The sequence below is a fragment of the Carassius gibelio genome, chromosome B11 (genome assembly GCF_023724105.1).
Source record: "Carassius gibelio isolate Cgi1373 ecotype wild population from Czech Republic chromosome B11, carGib1.2-hapl.c, whole genome shotgun sequence".
Lineage (NCBI taxonomy): Eukaryota > Metazoa > Chordata > Actinopteri > Cypriniformes > Cyprinidae > Carassius > Carassius gibelio.
In genome coordinates, this window is record NC_068406.1 from 26,135,207 (window position 1) to 26,148,192 (window position 12,986).

Sequence of the window (12,986 nt, forward strand, 5' to 3'; positions counted from 1 at the left end):
ACAGACTGCAATCACACAAGCCTTAATTTAATTCACGCACTTCTCCAAGAAATCATTTCCATGCAGTTTCTGCGCTCCTTCACTCCAAAGGGAACATCATTTGCTGCTAAATATTGTCTGCTTTGGCCCTGAACCCATCCGTCAAGCCAAAAGCGTCCCATGAGGCTGCTTTTTCAGTCAGTAATGGCTCGGTTTTGGGGTTTTTGGGCTTTTTCAAGCTCTACAATTCCTCACCGTTTGGATCGTTACAAAACGGGACAGATCCTGTAACCGGAGAAGCACTAGTATCCGCTCGACTCCTTCAAGCTCGCCGGCCAAACCAGAAACAAATGTTTCTTGTCAGACGATGTTGGCCGGGATCCCTGGACCCCTCACACAACGACTTCCAAACTCAACCCTCCCACCCACAAACCTCCCAGAATGCATTGCAACAGCACAAAGAGAGTTGGAGAGCTGTTCCGTTCACAAGGTATCGGATGGCGCTTTGCGTCTTATCGCTTCGGGTTCATCTCGCTTGATGTAGACCGCAGCCAAGAGGCGAAATAATTATTACTGATGTTTTCATATATATATATATAATCACGCTGTTTCTGAATGAACTCTCTTCTGCTCACCTGCATTTATTTGATCAAATACAAATAGAGTCAAACTTGTGAAAAACTATTGTTATTTAAAAGTTTTCTATGTGAATATCTGTTAAACTTTACTTTATTTCAGGATCATTGCTTTAGTCTTCAGCGTCAGGTTCGTATTTTCTTTTACATTTATGTCAGCTATAGCTTCTGACCTTTAAATCAAAACATTCTCATGATTCTATAACATCAATTAATGCTATATTTAATCAGAAACACAATCTAAATGTTATTTGTGTATTTTACTTTCATTTTATTAGAAGTAGGCCAATAGCGCCCCCAGTGGAATTAAAGTATTTTAACCAGTGCAAAGGCACTTCAGTGGAGAGGCCTATCAGTATACAGTCCTACCGTTTGGTCTATCTTTCACAAAGTGTGGAGACAGATTTGTTGTGACTGACAGCACAATCGATTGTTTTAGAGACGACTGAGATTAAATCAGATTAGTGAAGCTTTAGGAATGAGCAGAATAGAGACGGAGGTCAAGGGTCACTGGGTCAGCGGTTTACTGCCCGAGGTCGGTTTGCTCACAGTTGTGTATTTTCATCTGTGTTCTCGGTAGGATCATGTTTTCTTGGAGAAAGAGTTTTCCAGGAAGCTGCCGATGGCTGATGGTGACTCGGCAGGAGTTTATTGATTCACCGCGCCTGAAGCGTTTCCATTAGCTAAGATTACCTAGCGGGACATGACCTTTCACGCATGGATTCTGTCATTCAGTATTGAGACGTCACAGAAAGAGCAGTTTCTGCTTGGTTTAAGACTCAGGAGTGATCCATCAGAACACAAAAGTGGTTCTCAGAGTCTGTCTGTCTGTGCTGTGCCATCGGTTTCCATGCATTTACCAAAGAGTCATGTAAAAACATAAAACCTCTCTGTAGCTTGTCAGAGACTCGACAAAAAACATGTCCCCCTCAGTTTGACCCACAGATTTTGATGTTCAAAATTAGCCTCACAGACAAAAAAAAAAAAAAAAAACATCCTTTTACAGAGTTTCTGTAACCCTAAATGACCCTAAATGAGGAAAAAGACACAAAATATCAAGAAGAATTTTTTTTTTATAACAGCATTGTTTGTTTTTATTATAATTATTTATGAACACAATTGTATCATAATCACTCAAATCTGCATTTCCAAACATATTAATATCTCAAAACTTAGGAACGCATTCATGACCCTAGATGATAAAAAGTCATTAAATTTCAAGAAGAAATAATTCAAGCAGTTTAAAAATTGCATTTACATTTTTTACATTTTAATTATTAATGAACATAGTTATAGTCATCCAAATTTGTAAAGCCTTTCCAAACACATTTAAGTGACATTCATGAGCCTAAATGAGGGAAAATCTTTCAAGCAGTTTAAATATCGTGCACAAATTGACCTGCAACACAATAAAAGTGAACATTGCAGGAAATGGACTTCATCTGGAGGGATATGTCATATATAAACACAGGCGTCCTGTAATCCTCTCTGTCTCTCTCTCTCTCTCTCTCTCAGCTCAGGGATCCAGATTACAGTCGGCTCTGTGTTGTGGTCTGTTGAAAAGCCTGACCCTTCATGCACTTCGGATGAGCTCCAGTTACCATTAATGGAGAGTAGAGCGGTCGAGCAGCCCACAGTGAGTAACCAGCCCTTTCTCTAACCTCCCCGAATACAGTTTACAAAAACCTACAGAGCTGCCTTCCTAGACGCCACTTTAAGACATTAAAGTGTTGTATGTTATGCTTTACGGTAAGGCAGTTCGATAATAAACAAAACAATTCCTAAAAAACAATATTCACTCAGAAATGACTAGTAAATTTCACCAATAATTACAAAGAAATAGCAATTAATGGTGAAGTTTGGAAGTAAAACGACTGAAATAGTATTTTTCTTCAATGCACTTCAATTATATTTGATACTACTAATTATATTAACGATCAGTTACATATATGTCATTTTAAGTGCATCTATAGAATTATTTTTGTCAACTTTTAAACATCATTATATTGTTTTCCAAGCATGAAGAGTTGCAAAAATAAGATATTAAAATATTTTTATTAAATATTTAATATTTTTTTTTTAAATAAAATTAAATATTTTTCTGATCTAGTTCATTATTTAACCATTTAATTGAATTATAAAAAATTTTAATGCATAGTTTAGTAAACATTTCAACACTATTATATTGCTTTTGTGAGCATGAGAGGTTAAAAAATAATGAATTATTTAATAGACTTCACATTTTAATGCATATATTATGCATATGTATATATTATTTCAATTTAAAATGCATATGTTGACAACAGATTTATAAACTAAAATAAATAGAATAATAAATGCAATTACAGTAATGTAATAAATAAACAAACATATTCATATAAATAAATAAAATGTAACAAATATATTAATAAATACATTTAAATCAATAAATCAATAATTTAACAAAAAATACTAATGTATTAAAGTAAATAAACAAGCAAACAAAATGTAAAATGGTAGGAAACAAATGTATAAATAAATAAATAAATAAATGTATAAATAAATAACTAAATAAATGTGATATGCTGTCTGCAACAGTTAAATACAAAAAAACTAAAGACTAAATTGTGTAAATTCGATTTTTAGAGGGAGGGCGAACCATAAACTTACAATTTCCTGAAAACACACTTCTCTTAAATCCCCCTAAGCTTTAAACCACACACACACACACACACACACACACACACACACACACACACACACACACGTGCCCCTCAGGCCTCTGTTACTCCTGACTGTGTAAGAGGTTATTTCTGACAGACTTCCACACAAAGCAGAGAGCATTTGAGCTTTAGTTGGTCTTTTCAGCTGTTCACACTCGAGCAAACATTCAAACTGTGTTCAAAAACACATGAGTTGCCAACGCACATAAACAGATGCCTTCGAAGGCCAAAACACACACTCCATGAATGCAAAACTAGATGTGTAAGCTTGATTGCATGCATCTGTGCATTATCAAACGCGTCCGCCTGCAATAACAACACTATAGCATAGAAAATATGTAACTGAATAGTGTTTCATATGAAGCACAGGCTAGATGTTAACAATGCAATTTTTAAATTAGATTCAACCATTATTTTCAGTACTGAATGCAATATTTATATCAAAGTGTCCTGTTTTTAGAGAATGAACTTGGTGCAACAGTATGCACTGCAAAGACAAAAAAGATATATATATATATATATATTTAGTTAATATGATAAATGTTACATTTTATTTATTCATATTAATACATTTGTTACATTGCATGCATGTTAATGTTTGTTTTGTTATATTTTATTTGTGTTAATAAATTTATCACATTTCATTTAACACTTATGTTAATAAATTATACCGTTTACAATACATGCACTTAATATTTAAATAAATGCATTTCAAATATAGTATATATATGTGTGTGTGTGTGTTATTTATTTTCATTGTATAAGCACTTCAGATATTATTTTCAGCTGACGTAAAAACTAACCCTTTTAGCATTTCAAAATCATAATATATACGAGGTGTATATATATAATATAATATAATATATAATATATACAAGGTAATAATTTAATAATAGTGTTTATAAGTTGACAAAACTAATTAGCCTATATATGTGCATTTAAAATGTCTATTATGCATTTTAAAGATGTTAAATAATGAATGCAATCTGAGAAAAGTGTTTATTTTCTTTGTATAATCGCTTCTGAAAATGACTTGGCTTTCAGCTGACATCACCGAGCTCTCCCGCTTTTTAACCCCTTCCACAGTGTTTAGAAGTTGACAGAACTCACTGTATATATATATATATATATATATATATATATATATATATATATATATACGCATTTAACGTTAAAATCTGAGGTGTAAATCAGTGCAGCAGATGGTAGTGTCATAATGTTGGAGGTCGAGGTAAAATCAGGACAGCACAGAACAGATGTGCATTTGTTTGTTAGTTAGTTAGCGCTTGAGTTTGTGTGTGCATGTGCAAGTTTTCCTGCATTTCTGTTTGTGTTTGGCTCGGGTGAGAGATCCTGCGCATGCGCAATCACAGAATCAATCATTGATGAGAGAGGATACGGTTTCACCGGGCATCACCGGAGTCTCTCTCTGCTTCGACTGATTCAATTAAACACTGTAAATAATTGAGGTGATGGTGGAACAGAAGAATGGCCTCATGGGATGTGCATGACATCATCGGTTAAAGCCAGGAGAAACGGATACTGTGAGATTGAAGCTCCTATGTCCTCTCCTCTAAAAACAAAATGCTCTTGAGTTTTTGGGCTCAGAAAGGTGGGTTGGTTTTGAGCAGGTTTTGTCATCATGGTACCTTACGCTACATGGTTACCCTAATGCAGAGCAGGCTTTATTCTGGGTTATAAATCGCAAACCCAAACTGGACCAATCAGCTGTGAGCAAAATGACATGTATCTGACGCAATGAAGCCACTCCCCCATATCTCTCGCTCCAAATTAAAGCATTTCGAATTTTAGAGACAATTGTTCCACAGTTCCACAACGTGCTCCACAGTTAATTGCAATCTCTGATTCAAACTCTGAGTTGAAAGATAAAGTTTACATCGAACGTTGTAAGCTCGGTAAACTTGATCTAAAGCAGGTTGGCTTTATTGGGTTTTGTCAACTCAAAACTTACTCTGCAACTCTGAGTTTGTTCATCTTGTTTTGTGCTACAGGCCACTGGTCTTATTTTGACCATCTCTGTACAGTATATCATTCTTAAGGAAACAATATTCATCACTGTGGGTTTGATGGCCATACAGTTAGTTTTTTGTTTAAGAAAATGTTTAGTTATCTTTATGACAATAATTATACAATATTAATATTAGTAGTAATATTCATAATAATAATTATTATTATTAATATATGATTATTATTTGTATTTTTAATAATGATAAAAATAATAATCTATAATAACTTTTTATCTGTCTGAGATATAAACTAAGAATTTTGATAAACCATAAAAAAATTGAATTACGAGATATAAACTCAGAGTTACGAGATATAAACTCAGAGTTACGAGATACAAACTCAGAGTTACGAGATATAAACTCAGAGTTACGAGATATAAACTCAGAGTTACGAGATATAAACTCAGAGTTACGAGATACAAACTCAGAGTTACGAGATATAAACTCAGAGTTACGAGATATAAACTCAGAGTTACGAGATATAAACTCAGAGTTACGAGATACAAACTCAGAGTTACGAGATATAAACTCAGAGTTACGAGATATAAACTCAGAGTTACGAGATATAAACTCAGAGTTACGAGATATAAACTCAGAGTTACGAGATACAAACTCAGAGTTACGAGATATAAACTCAGAGTTACGAGATATAAACTCAGAGTTACGAGATATAAACTCAGAGTTACGAGATACAAACTCAGAGTTACGAGACATAAACTCAGAGTTACGAGATATAAACTCAGAGTTACGAGATATAAACTCAGAGTTACGAGATATAAACTCAGAATTATGAGATATAAACTCAGAATTAAGATATATAAACTGAGAGTTAGGAGATATAAACTCAGAATTATGAGATATAAACTCAGAATTATGAGATATAAACTCAGAGTTACGAGATATAAACTCAGAGTTACGAGATATAAACTCAGAGTTACGAGATATAAACTCAGAGTTACGAGATACAAACTCAGAGTTACGAGATACAAACTCAGAGTTACGAGACATAAACTCAGAGTTACGAGATATGAACTCAGAGTTACGAGATATAAACTCAGAGTTACGAGATATAAACTCAGAATTATGAGATATAAACTCAGAATTAAGATATATAAACTGAGAGTTAGGAGATATAAACTCAGAATTATGAGATATAAACTCAGAGTTACGAGATATAAACTCAGAATTATGAGATATAAACTCAGAATTAAGATATATAAACTGAGAGTTAGGAGATATAAACTCAGAATTATGAGATATAAACTCAGAATTATGAGATATAAACTCAGAGTTACGAGATATAAACTCAGAGTTACGAGATATAAACTGAGAGTTACGAGATATAAACTCAGAGCTTAGGATAAGCTCAGAATTGTTTTAGAGTAAGAATTGTGAGTTTATATTTTGCATTTCCATTTATATTTAACATTTCATAGAAAATTTTATTCTGTTGCAAAAACAGGCTTTGGTAGTTATGGGTTGGTGATTGTTGACAGGCTTCGGTAGGTAGGTATGGCTATGATTTTTATTTGTTGCTGACAGTTTGGCTGGAGCTCAAGGACACAAGCGGTGAAGGTTGCAATGCTCTTGACTTCCACACACCTCTGATCATGTGATGCTCCACTGAGAGCGTCTGCACTGTTAACGGCTCAGAAATCACTCCAGTTCCCTTCATCTTCTGTCTGACCTCATTTTCTTCCCCATGACTTTTTTTTTTTTTTTTTTTCTTCTTGCTTGTTCACATGATCTCAATAAAGGAGGTCAGGGGTCAGACATGGTTTTCCTGAAAACACACTCGCAGGTCTCCTATGAAGTCATCATGTTCGAAACAGTGCCCAAAGCCACTAGAAGGCATCTTTGCAACCTTTAGTCAAAGAAAGCGTAATGGCTAATGCTAATGGAAAGGAAACCAGAGGCCATTTTTATAGATGGATGTCAATGGTGGAGAGGCTTCACTATGCTGAGTAAACAGCTTTTTAGAGGAAACGGCTCACAATTTAATAAATCGACAGCCTATTTGCTAATCTTCAAAGTGTTTTACACTAAACAATACTTTTGGATTGAGCTATTTTCAAAGTTTACACCGAAAAAAAAAGCCAGGTGGGATTCGGTATATTGCACTTCTCATTCATTCCTGATGGGATCCGTAAATAATGATCGAGTGTCGCACAACTCTGTGATGTCAAGGCTGTAAAGTGATTGGTTACTTAGACACACGAGATCCAAGTTGACCATTATGCTTTCTCCAATAGAAAGTAATCCAGAGCCAGTCTGCTCCCAATAGTAAGACAATGTCTGCTGAAAGCTGATGTCAGACTGGAGTCAGACAGAGATGTTTATCCCTTCAGGAGTATGTTTCGCTGGATCAACACTGCCACCTACAGACTCAGAGAGAGAGAGAGAGAGAGAGAGAGAGAGAGAGAGTGTGTGTGTGTGTGTGTGTGTGTGTGTGTGTGTGTGAGAGAGAGAGAGAGAGAGAGAGAGAGAGAGAGAGTGTGTGTGTGTGTGTGTGTGTGTGTGTGTGTGTGAGAGAGAGAGAGAGAGAGAGAGAGAGAGTGTGTGTGTGTGTGTGTGTGTGTGAGAGAGAGAGAGAGAGAGAGAGAGAGAGTGTGTGTGTGTGTGTGTGTGTGTGAGAGAGAGAGAGAGAGAGAGAGAGAGAGTGTGTGTGTGTGTGTGTGTGTGTGAGAGAGAGAGAGAGAGAGAGTGTGTGTGTGTGTGTGTGTGTGTGAGAGAGAGAGAGAGAGAGAGAGAGAGAGAGAGAGTGTGTGTGTGTGTGTGTGTGTGTGTGTGAGAGAGAGAGAGAGAGAGAGAGAGAGTGTGTGTGTGTGTGTGTGAGAGAGAGAGAGAGAGAAAGAAAGTGTGTGTGTGTGTGTGAGAGAGAGAGAGAGAGAGACAGAGAGTGGTAGAGAGACAGAGAGGGAGAGAGAGAAAGTGAGAGTGAATGTGTGTGTGTGTGTGTGTGTGTGTCTTTGTGAGTTTGTTCAGTACTCACTTCACAAATGGCCACACATCATGTCCTATCCTTATATCAAATTTGAACCATATATAAAATAACTTACAGCCTATTATTTTTCATTATAGATTGTTATGTTTCATTATTTGTTATGTATAAAATCATATATATTATTATATATAAACAGAATTTATATATATGAAAATATTTAATTTTATTAAAAATTCGTTATTTTATGTGAAAATGCGAAAATCTAGTTTTTAGTTTAGACCTGACCACACCCCGCCCCCCACCCCCCCCCCACACACACACACACACACATACACACTCGTTATGTAATACACCATAAACAGTGATGCACATAACTTAGATTTATATTCCTTTATTGTGATTGCATCGAGTAGAGTGAAATAAAGTTGCAATCCTTAAATTGAAAGATCGAAAGTGAACCGTTTTTATCTCAGTTTGCCATAAAACAGTCAAATTCACTCATTCTGAAGAGTAAAATAAACCGAGAGAGAGGCTTCAAAAGAACCACACACTCGATGATGACTGTTTTGTTCTTAATGATGTTGTGTGCTAATTGTGAAGCGAAACCCCTCACAACACATCCCAGACGACAGGAAGCACTGAAAGCAGGAGCTGATGGAGCTCATCACATTAAAGAATCATGTGTTCTTCCTACAGACCTCCAGGGAGCGTTATAAAACATTCATTCATCTGCTGCCAATGAGATTCATGTTAGAAGAATATATCTGAGGTCACCTGACCCGCTCGCTGATGCATGCTGGGAGCGCTGATGTCACTGTTTCCTGAAGAGTACGGGTGAATTATTAATGTGTCCTGCTGTCCTCTGATTTGAGCACGAGCCAGTGTGTGACAGAGGTCAGAGGTCACAGAGATGCTGTTTGTGTCGTTTATGATTAAATATTCATGAAAAAGGGCACTTTCAAAAAAGTGGCACTTTGCTTGGGGGAAAAATCAATTTGAGTAGTAAATTACAGAAATCATTTCAAAGAAATGGCAAGTAAAAGTGAATGAAAGATGCAGCTTTCACTTAAATTGCATTTTCTAAAATAATATTTGCTTTATTTGCAACTTCGATTGATTCAAACGTGTGACTTCCATCATTGTTCGATCATGTTTGTCTAGAATAACTTTTAACAAAGAAAAGAGAGGTTAAGAGCCAGATTCTTGTTTATTTAGTGACAGATTTCATTAGATTTGGATAAAAGCGTATGCTAAATTAATTTAAATCCTTCCAATATTCTTGTCAGACATTGTTATTTCAAGGCTGTAGAACAGAGATGCTACAACATGCTCCTTCCAACATCAGACACTACTAAATTGTCCCCAACAATCATTTTTATCAAATATCTGTTGTCGGCCGTTATGTCCCCACCAATATTAAAATCAAACCTACACCCTTTAAAAAAACATTCTGAGCTGATTTTGTTTTGATTCCCTCGAGGACGTCTCAGTGAAGTTCATTCTTCTGTTTCAGATCCAGAAGAACGATGGGCTTCATTAACTTCAAATCTGAATCTCAGAGCTGCTGTTAATCAGCACGATTCATTAACCAGATAAACAACACACACAGAAAGAGTCTGTTCAAGACCTTCACATTTACTAGATTCAGTCAACGAACATCAACAAAATATAAAAATGGTGCTTTTAAAAAGAAAAGCATTGGCTGTAGAGTAGTAAACACTGTTCAGAGAGAGATGTGCTTCTGCGATCAGAGCATCCCTGATCTACATCCTCCAGCATCCGCAGCTAAATACTCCTCATTACCAGAGACACCCCAATTAAATGAACCCTTTCTGCTCCTACGAAGTGAATTCACTTCTAAATCTTTAAATATGGCCACAGGAGAAAGAGAGCTAGTCTCTGAACACAGGAGCCGTTCGCAGCACAAGAGCGCCACCTGCAGGACGATGCTTTAACAACTGCTGAAACTACCAAAACACTTCAGCTTTAAACTCTTCCGTATGCCACAACATGCAGGGTTCTTACACTTTTTACATTTTCATATTAAAACAAAAAGCCCTTGCTACTGTATTTAATTGCACCTTTGTTGGTTTTGATTGCTTTGGATAAAAGCGTCTGGAGGTTCTTGTGTCTCATGTAATCAGTGAATGCATTTTGGGCCAAAGCAATGATGAACGATGCACAGTTTAGCCCACACAGATGCTGTTATGCATTGATTTTTGTAACCGAAGTATTAAGAAATAGGTCAAAGTGTCATTAAAATAGTGGGTTAATCACAGAAGTAGACTTCCAATCTTTAAGCGGTCAGATTTACACCTACCAAAAAACACAAATGCAACGGTGTGCAGCATCAAGCAAACAATCTCCTTTATTTTCCATCACCACATGATTAATCAATGAATGATTGACAGCCAGATTTAGGAGGAGCTTCTGCAGCACATGAATGAACAGACGTCTCCCTCTTGTGACCGATGCAGCAATTAAACATTTTATTACTCAAGTTAAAACATACATTAGAAAAGTATATCTAAAAAGCTAACAATATACAAAGACTTAAATATTTAAATCACAGTTCGATGAAGTGAATGAGACCTCCCCGACAGCATCTGGACACACGTCACCGGTTCTCATCATTATAACAGTGTCCAAACATCTCCTGTGACGCGTACGTCATGTAGAGGAAGCCGTCCTCATCTTTATGGTCCTTATAGAGCTGAGCCATGGTCAGAGACATGCTGGCGATGCCGGAGTTATTGATCAGCAGGTAGAAAGCTTGACTGGGCATCAGGGTCATTCGATTCCTGAGAAACCAGATCAGACACAGCGTGAGAAAGAGTTTAATCCAGCCGGGTGACGATCAGCTGACGCCTCGGCTGTTCCCATGAGCCCCCTACAAACACTAGTGCGGTGCCAGACATGCATGAAGTACACACAACCAGGATTATACGCTCCATCTTCTGAGAATTCTGCATGCATATAGTGCAGAGCTACAGGTACTAAAAAAATTTTTTTATATTATATATATATATATATATATATATATATATATATATATATATATATATATATATATATATATATATATATATATATATATATTATTAAGTCATATTTTGTTATTTTATGAAAATTAAAAAAAAAAAAAAAAAAAAGTTACACATTCATAATTAAATGCACTAATATTATGACATTCCATGAATGTGAAATCACAAAAAAAAATAAAAAAAAATCCACATTCATTACGCAATAGTTTTATTTTTTTATTTTATGAAAATCTATAAAAAAAATAAATAAATTAAAAAAAATCATAATTGTATGCAATTTTATTTTGGCATTCAATGATTAGGAACATCTATTAAGATCTACAGATGAATTATATAATTTAGCATTCACAGATTCTTAATACAATAAAACTTAGTTATAACTAATTCATATATATTTTTTTATGGATGTGAAGAACGACACACATTAAGAGTCACAATCATAGATTTTTAAAAAGTATTCAATTCTAATTACTAAATATACTTAATCCTTATGAATGCATTATTTTAAAACCTATAAAATTTTATATTTTTTTCATATCCATAAAAACAATTGCATTTAATAATTTTATGAAACATACACACAAAACAATTAAACAAATTTCCATTTTTTTATGAAAAAAAAAGAAAGAAAAGAAAACACCTTTGCAACCCTTAAATGAAATAAAGGCTTGTTTGGAGAGCAATAAAGTTATTAAACTCCTTTCAACACCCAGTTGGCCCAGGTTTGATGACAGACCTGATGATGGTCACGAACTGACTCATGGTGAGCTCCTGAGGCACGAGGAACTTGGTCTTATCCAGCGGAGGTAAGAACTTCTCCTTCTGATATCTCTCGATGATCACCTGAAACACACACACACACACACACACACACACACACACACTCATTAACCCCCACAGCCGCTGAGAGAGGAACCGAGATCAGAACCGGGAGACTCTTACCGGGATCTTAGTCGGAAACTTAGTTCGGATTCCCTGCACCTCTTGTTTCCTCGTAGCTGATCGGTGATCAATATCACAAAAATAAAAGCAAAGATAATTTTTTTGATTTCACAGCATGTCATCAGAGAGTCGAGAGTGTGATATAAAAACACATACCTAAACTCTTCCTCAGTTTGAACGGTTTGGGATGCTGTGTTTTCTCCAGTGGAGGCATGTTGTGTCGCACATCTGACCCGCGCGCACTAATTAACCCCGAAGCGCACAATTAAATACTGAGCCGGCCGTGACGTCACGCCGCGTGCGCTGCCCGCGTCACGATTTAATAATAATGAAACCAACCGATTAAAATAAAGAATAATACAAAGTGCTGATGTTTGCATGTGGAAGGTTAAATTATTTGTAATTATGTAATGTGTTTTTGTCTACACATAGCTTGCTAACTGCTAACTTTAGCCTGGATCATGAGCGTGAAGATACACATTCCTACAATGTCACAGGTAAATGAGGCTCTGAATGGATCTTTGTGCTGTTCACGGGTTTCACCTTCTTAGAAATAGACACATGGGTGTTTAAAACAGAGGTTTGTATTGTTGGGTTGTATAACAGGTTGTGCATGACAAGACCACTTAAACAAATGAATCCATTGTGAAATTATGACACAAGCATTGCTTGACTATTTATTATGTTGATTCATGCATAACCTGCGTTCTTTT

General features: G+C 35.8%; 1 protein-coding gene across 4 annotated transcripts in view; it reads right to left on the reverse strand.

Moving 5' to 3' along the window:
* The window catches only part of LOC127967792 (microtubule-associated proteins 1A/1B light chain 3C-like), a 207,145-nt gene extending 194,610 nt beyond the window's left edge, over nt 1-12,535 (reverse strand). Inside the window, exons 1-4 of one of the 4 annotated variants that reach the window (XM_052568477.1) lie at nt 12,430-12,535; nt 12,274-12,329; nt 12,068-12,174; nt 10,631-11,088 (exon numbers count right to left, since the gene is read on the reverse strand). In XM_052568477.1, coding sequence (XP_052424437.1) covers nt 10,905-11,088; nt 12,068-12,174; nt 12,274-12,329; nt 12,430-12,487 — 405 coding nt within the window. In that variant the 5' untranslated portion in view covers nt 12,488-12,535 and the 3' untranslated portion in view covers nt 10,631-10,904. Of the gene's footprint in view, nt 1-10,630; nt 11,089-12,067; nt 12,175-12,273; nt 12,342-12,429 lie in introns of those variants that run through there. The other 3 variants (XM_052568474.1, XM_052568478.1, XM_052568475.1) reach the window with 3 other exon arrangements.
* Nucleotides 12,536-12,986: the final 451 nt, after the last annotated feature.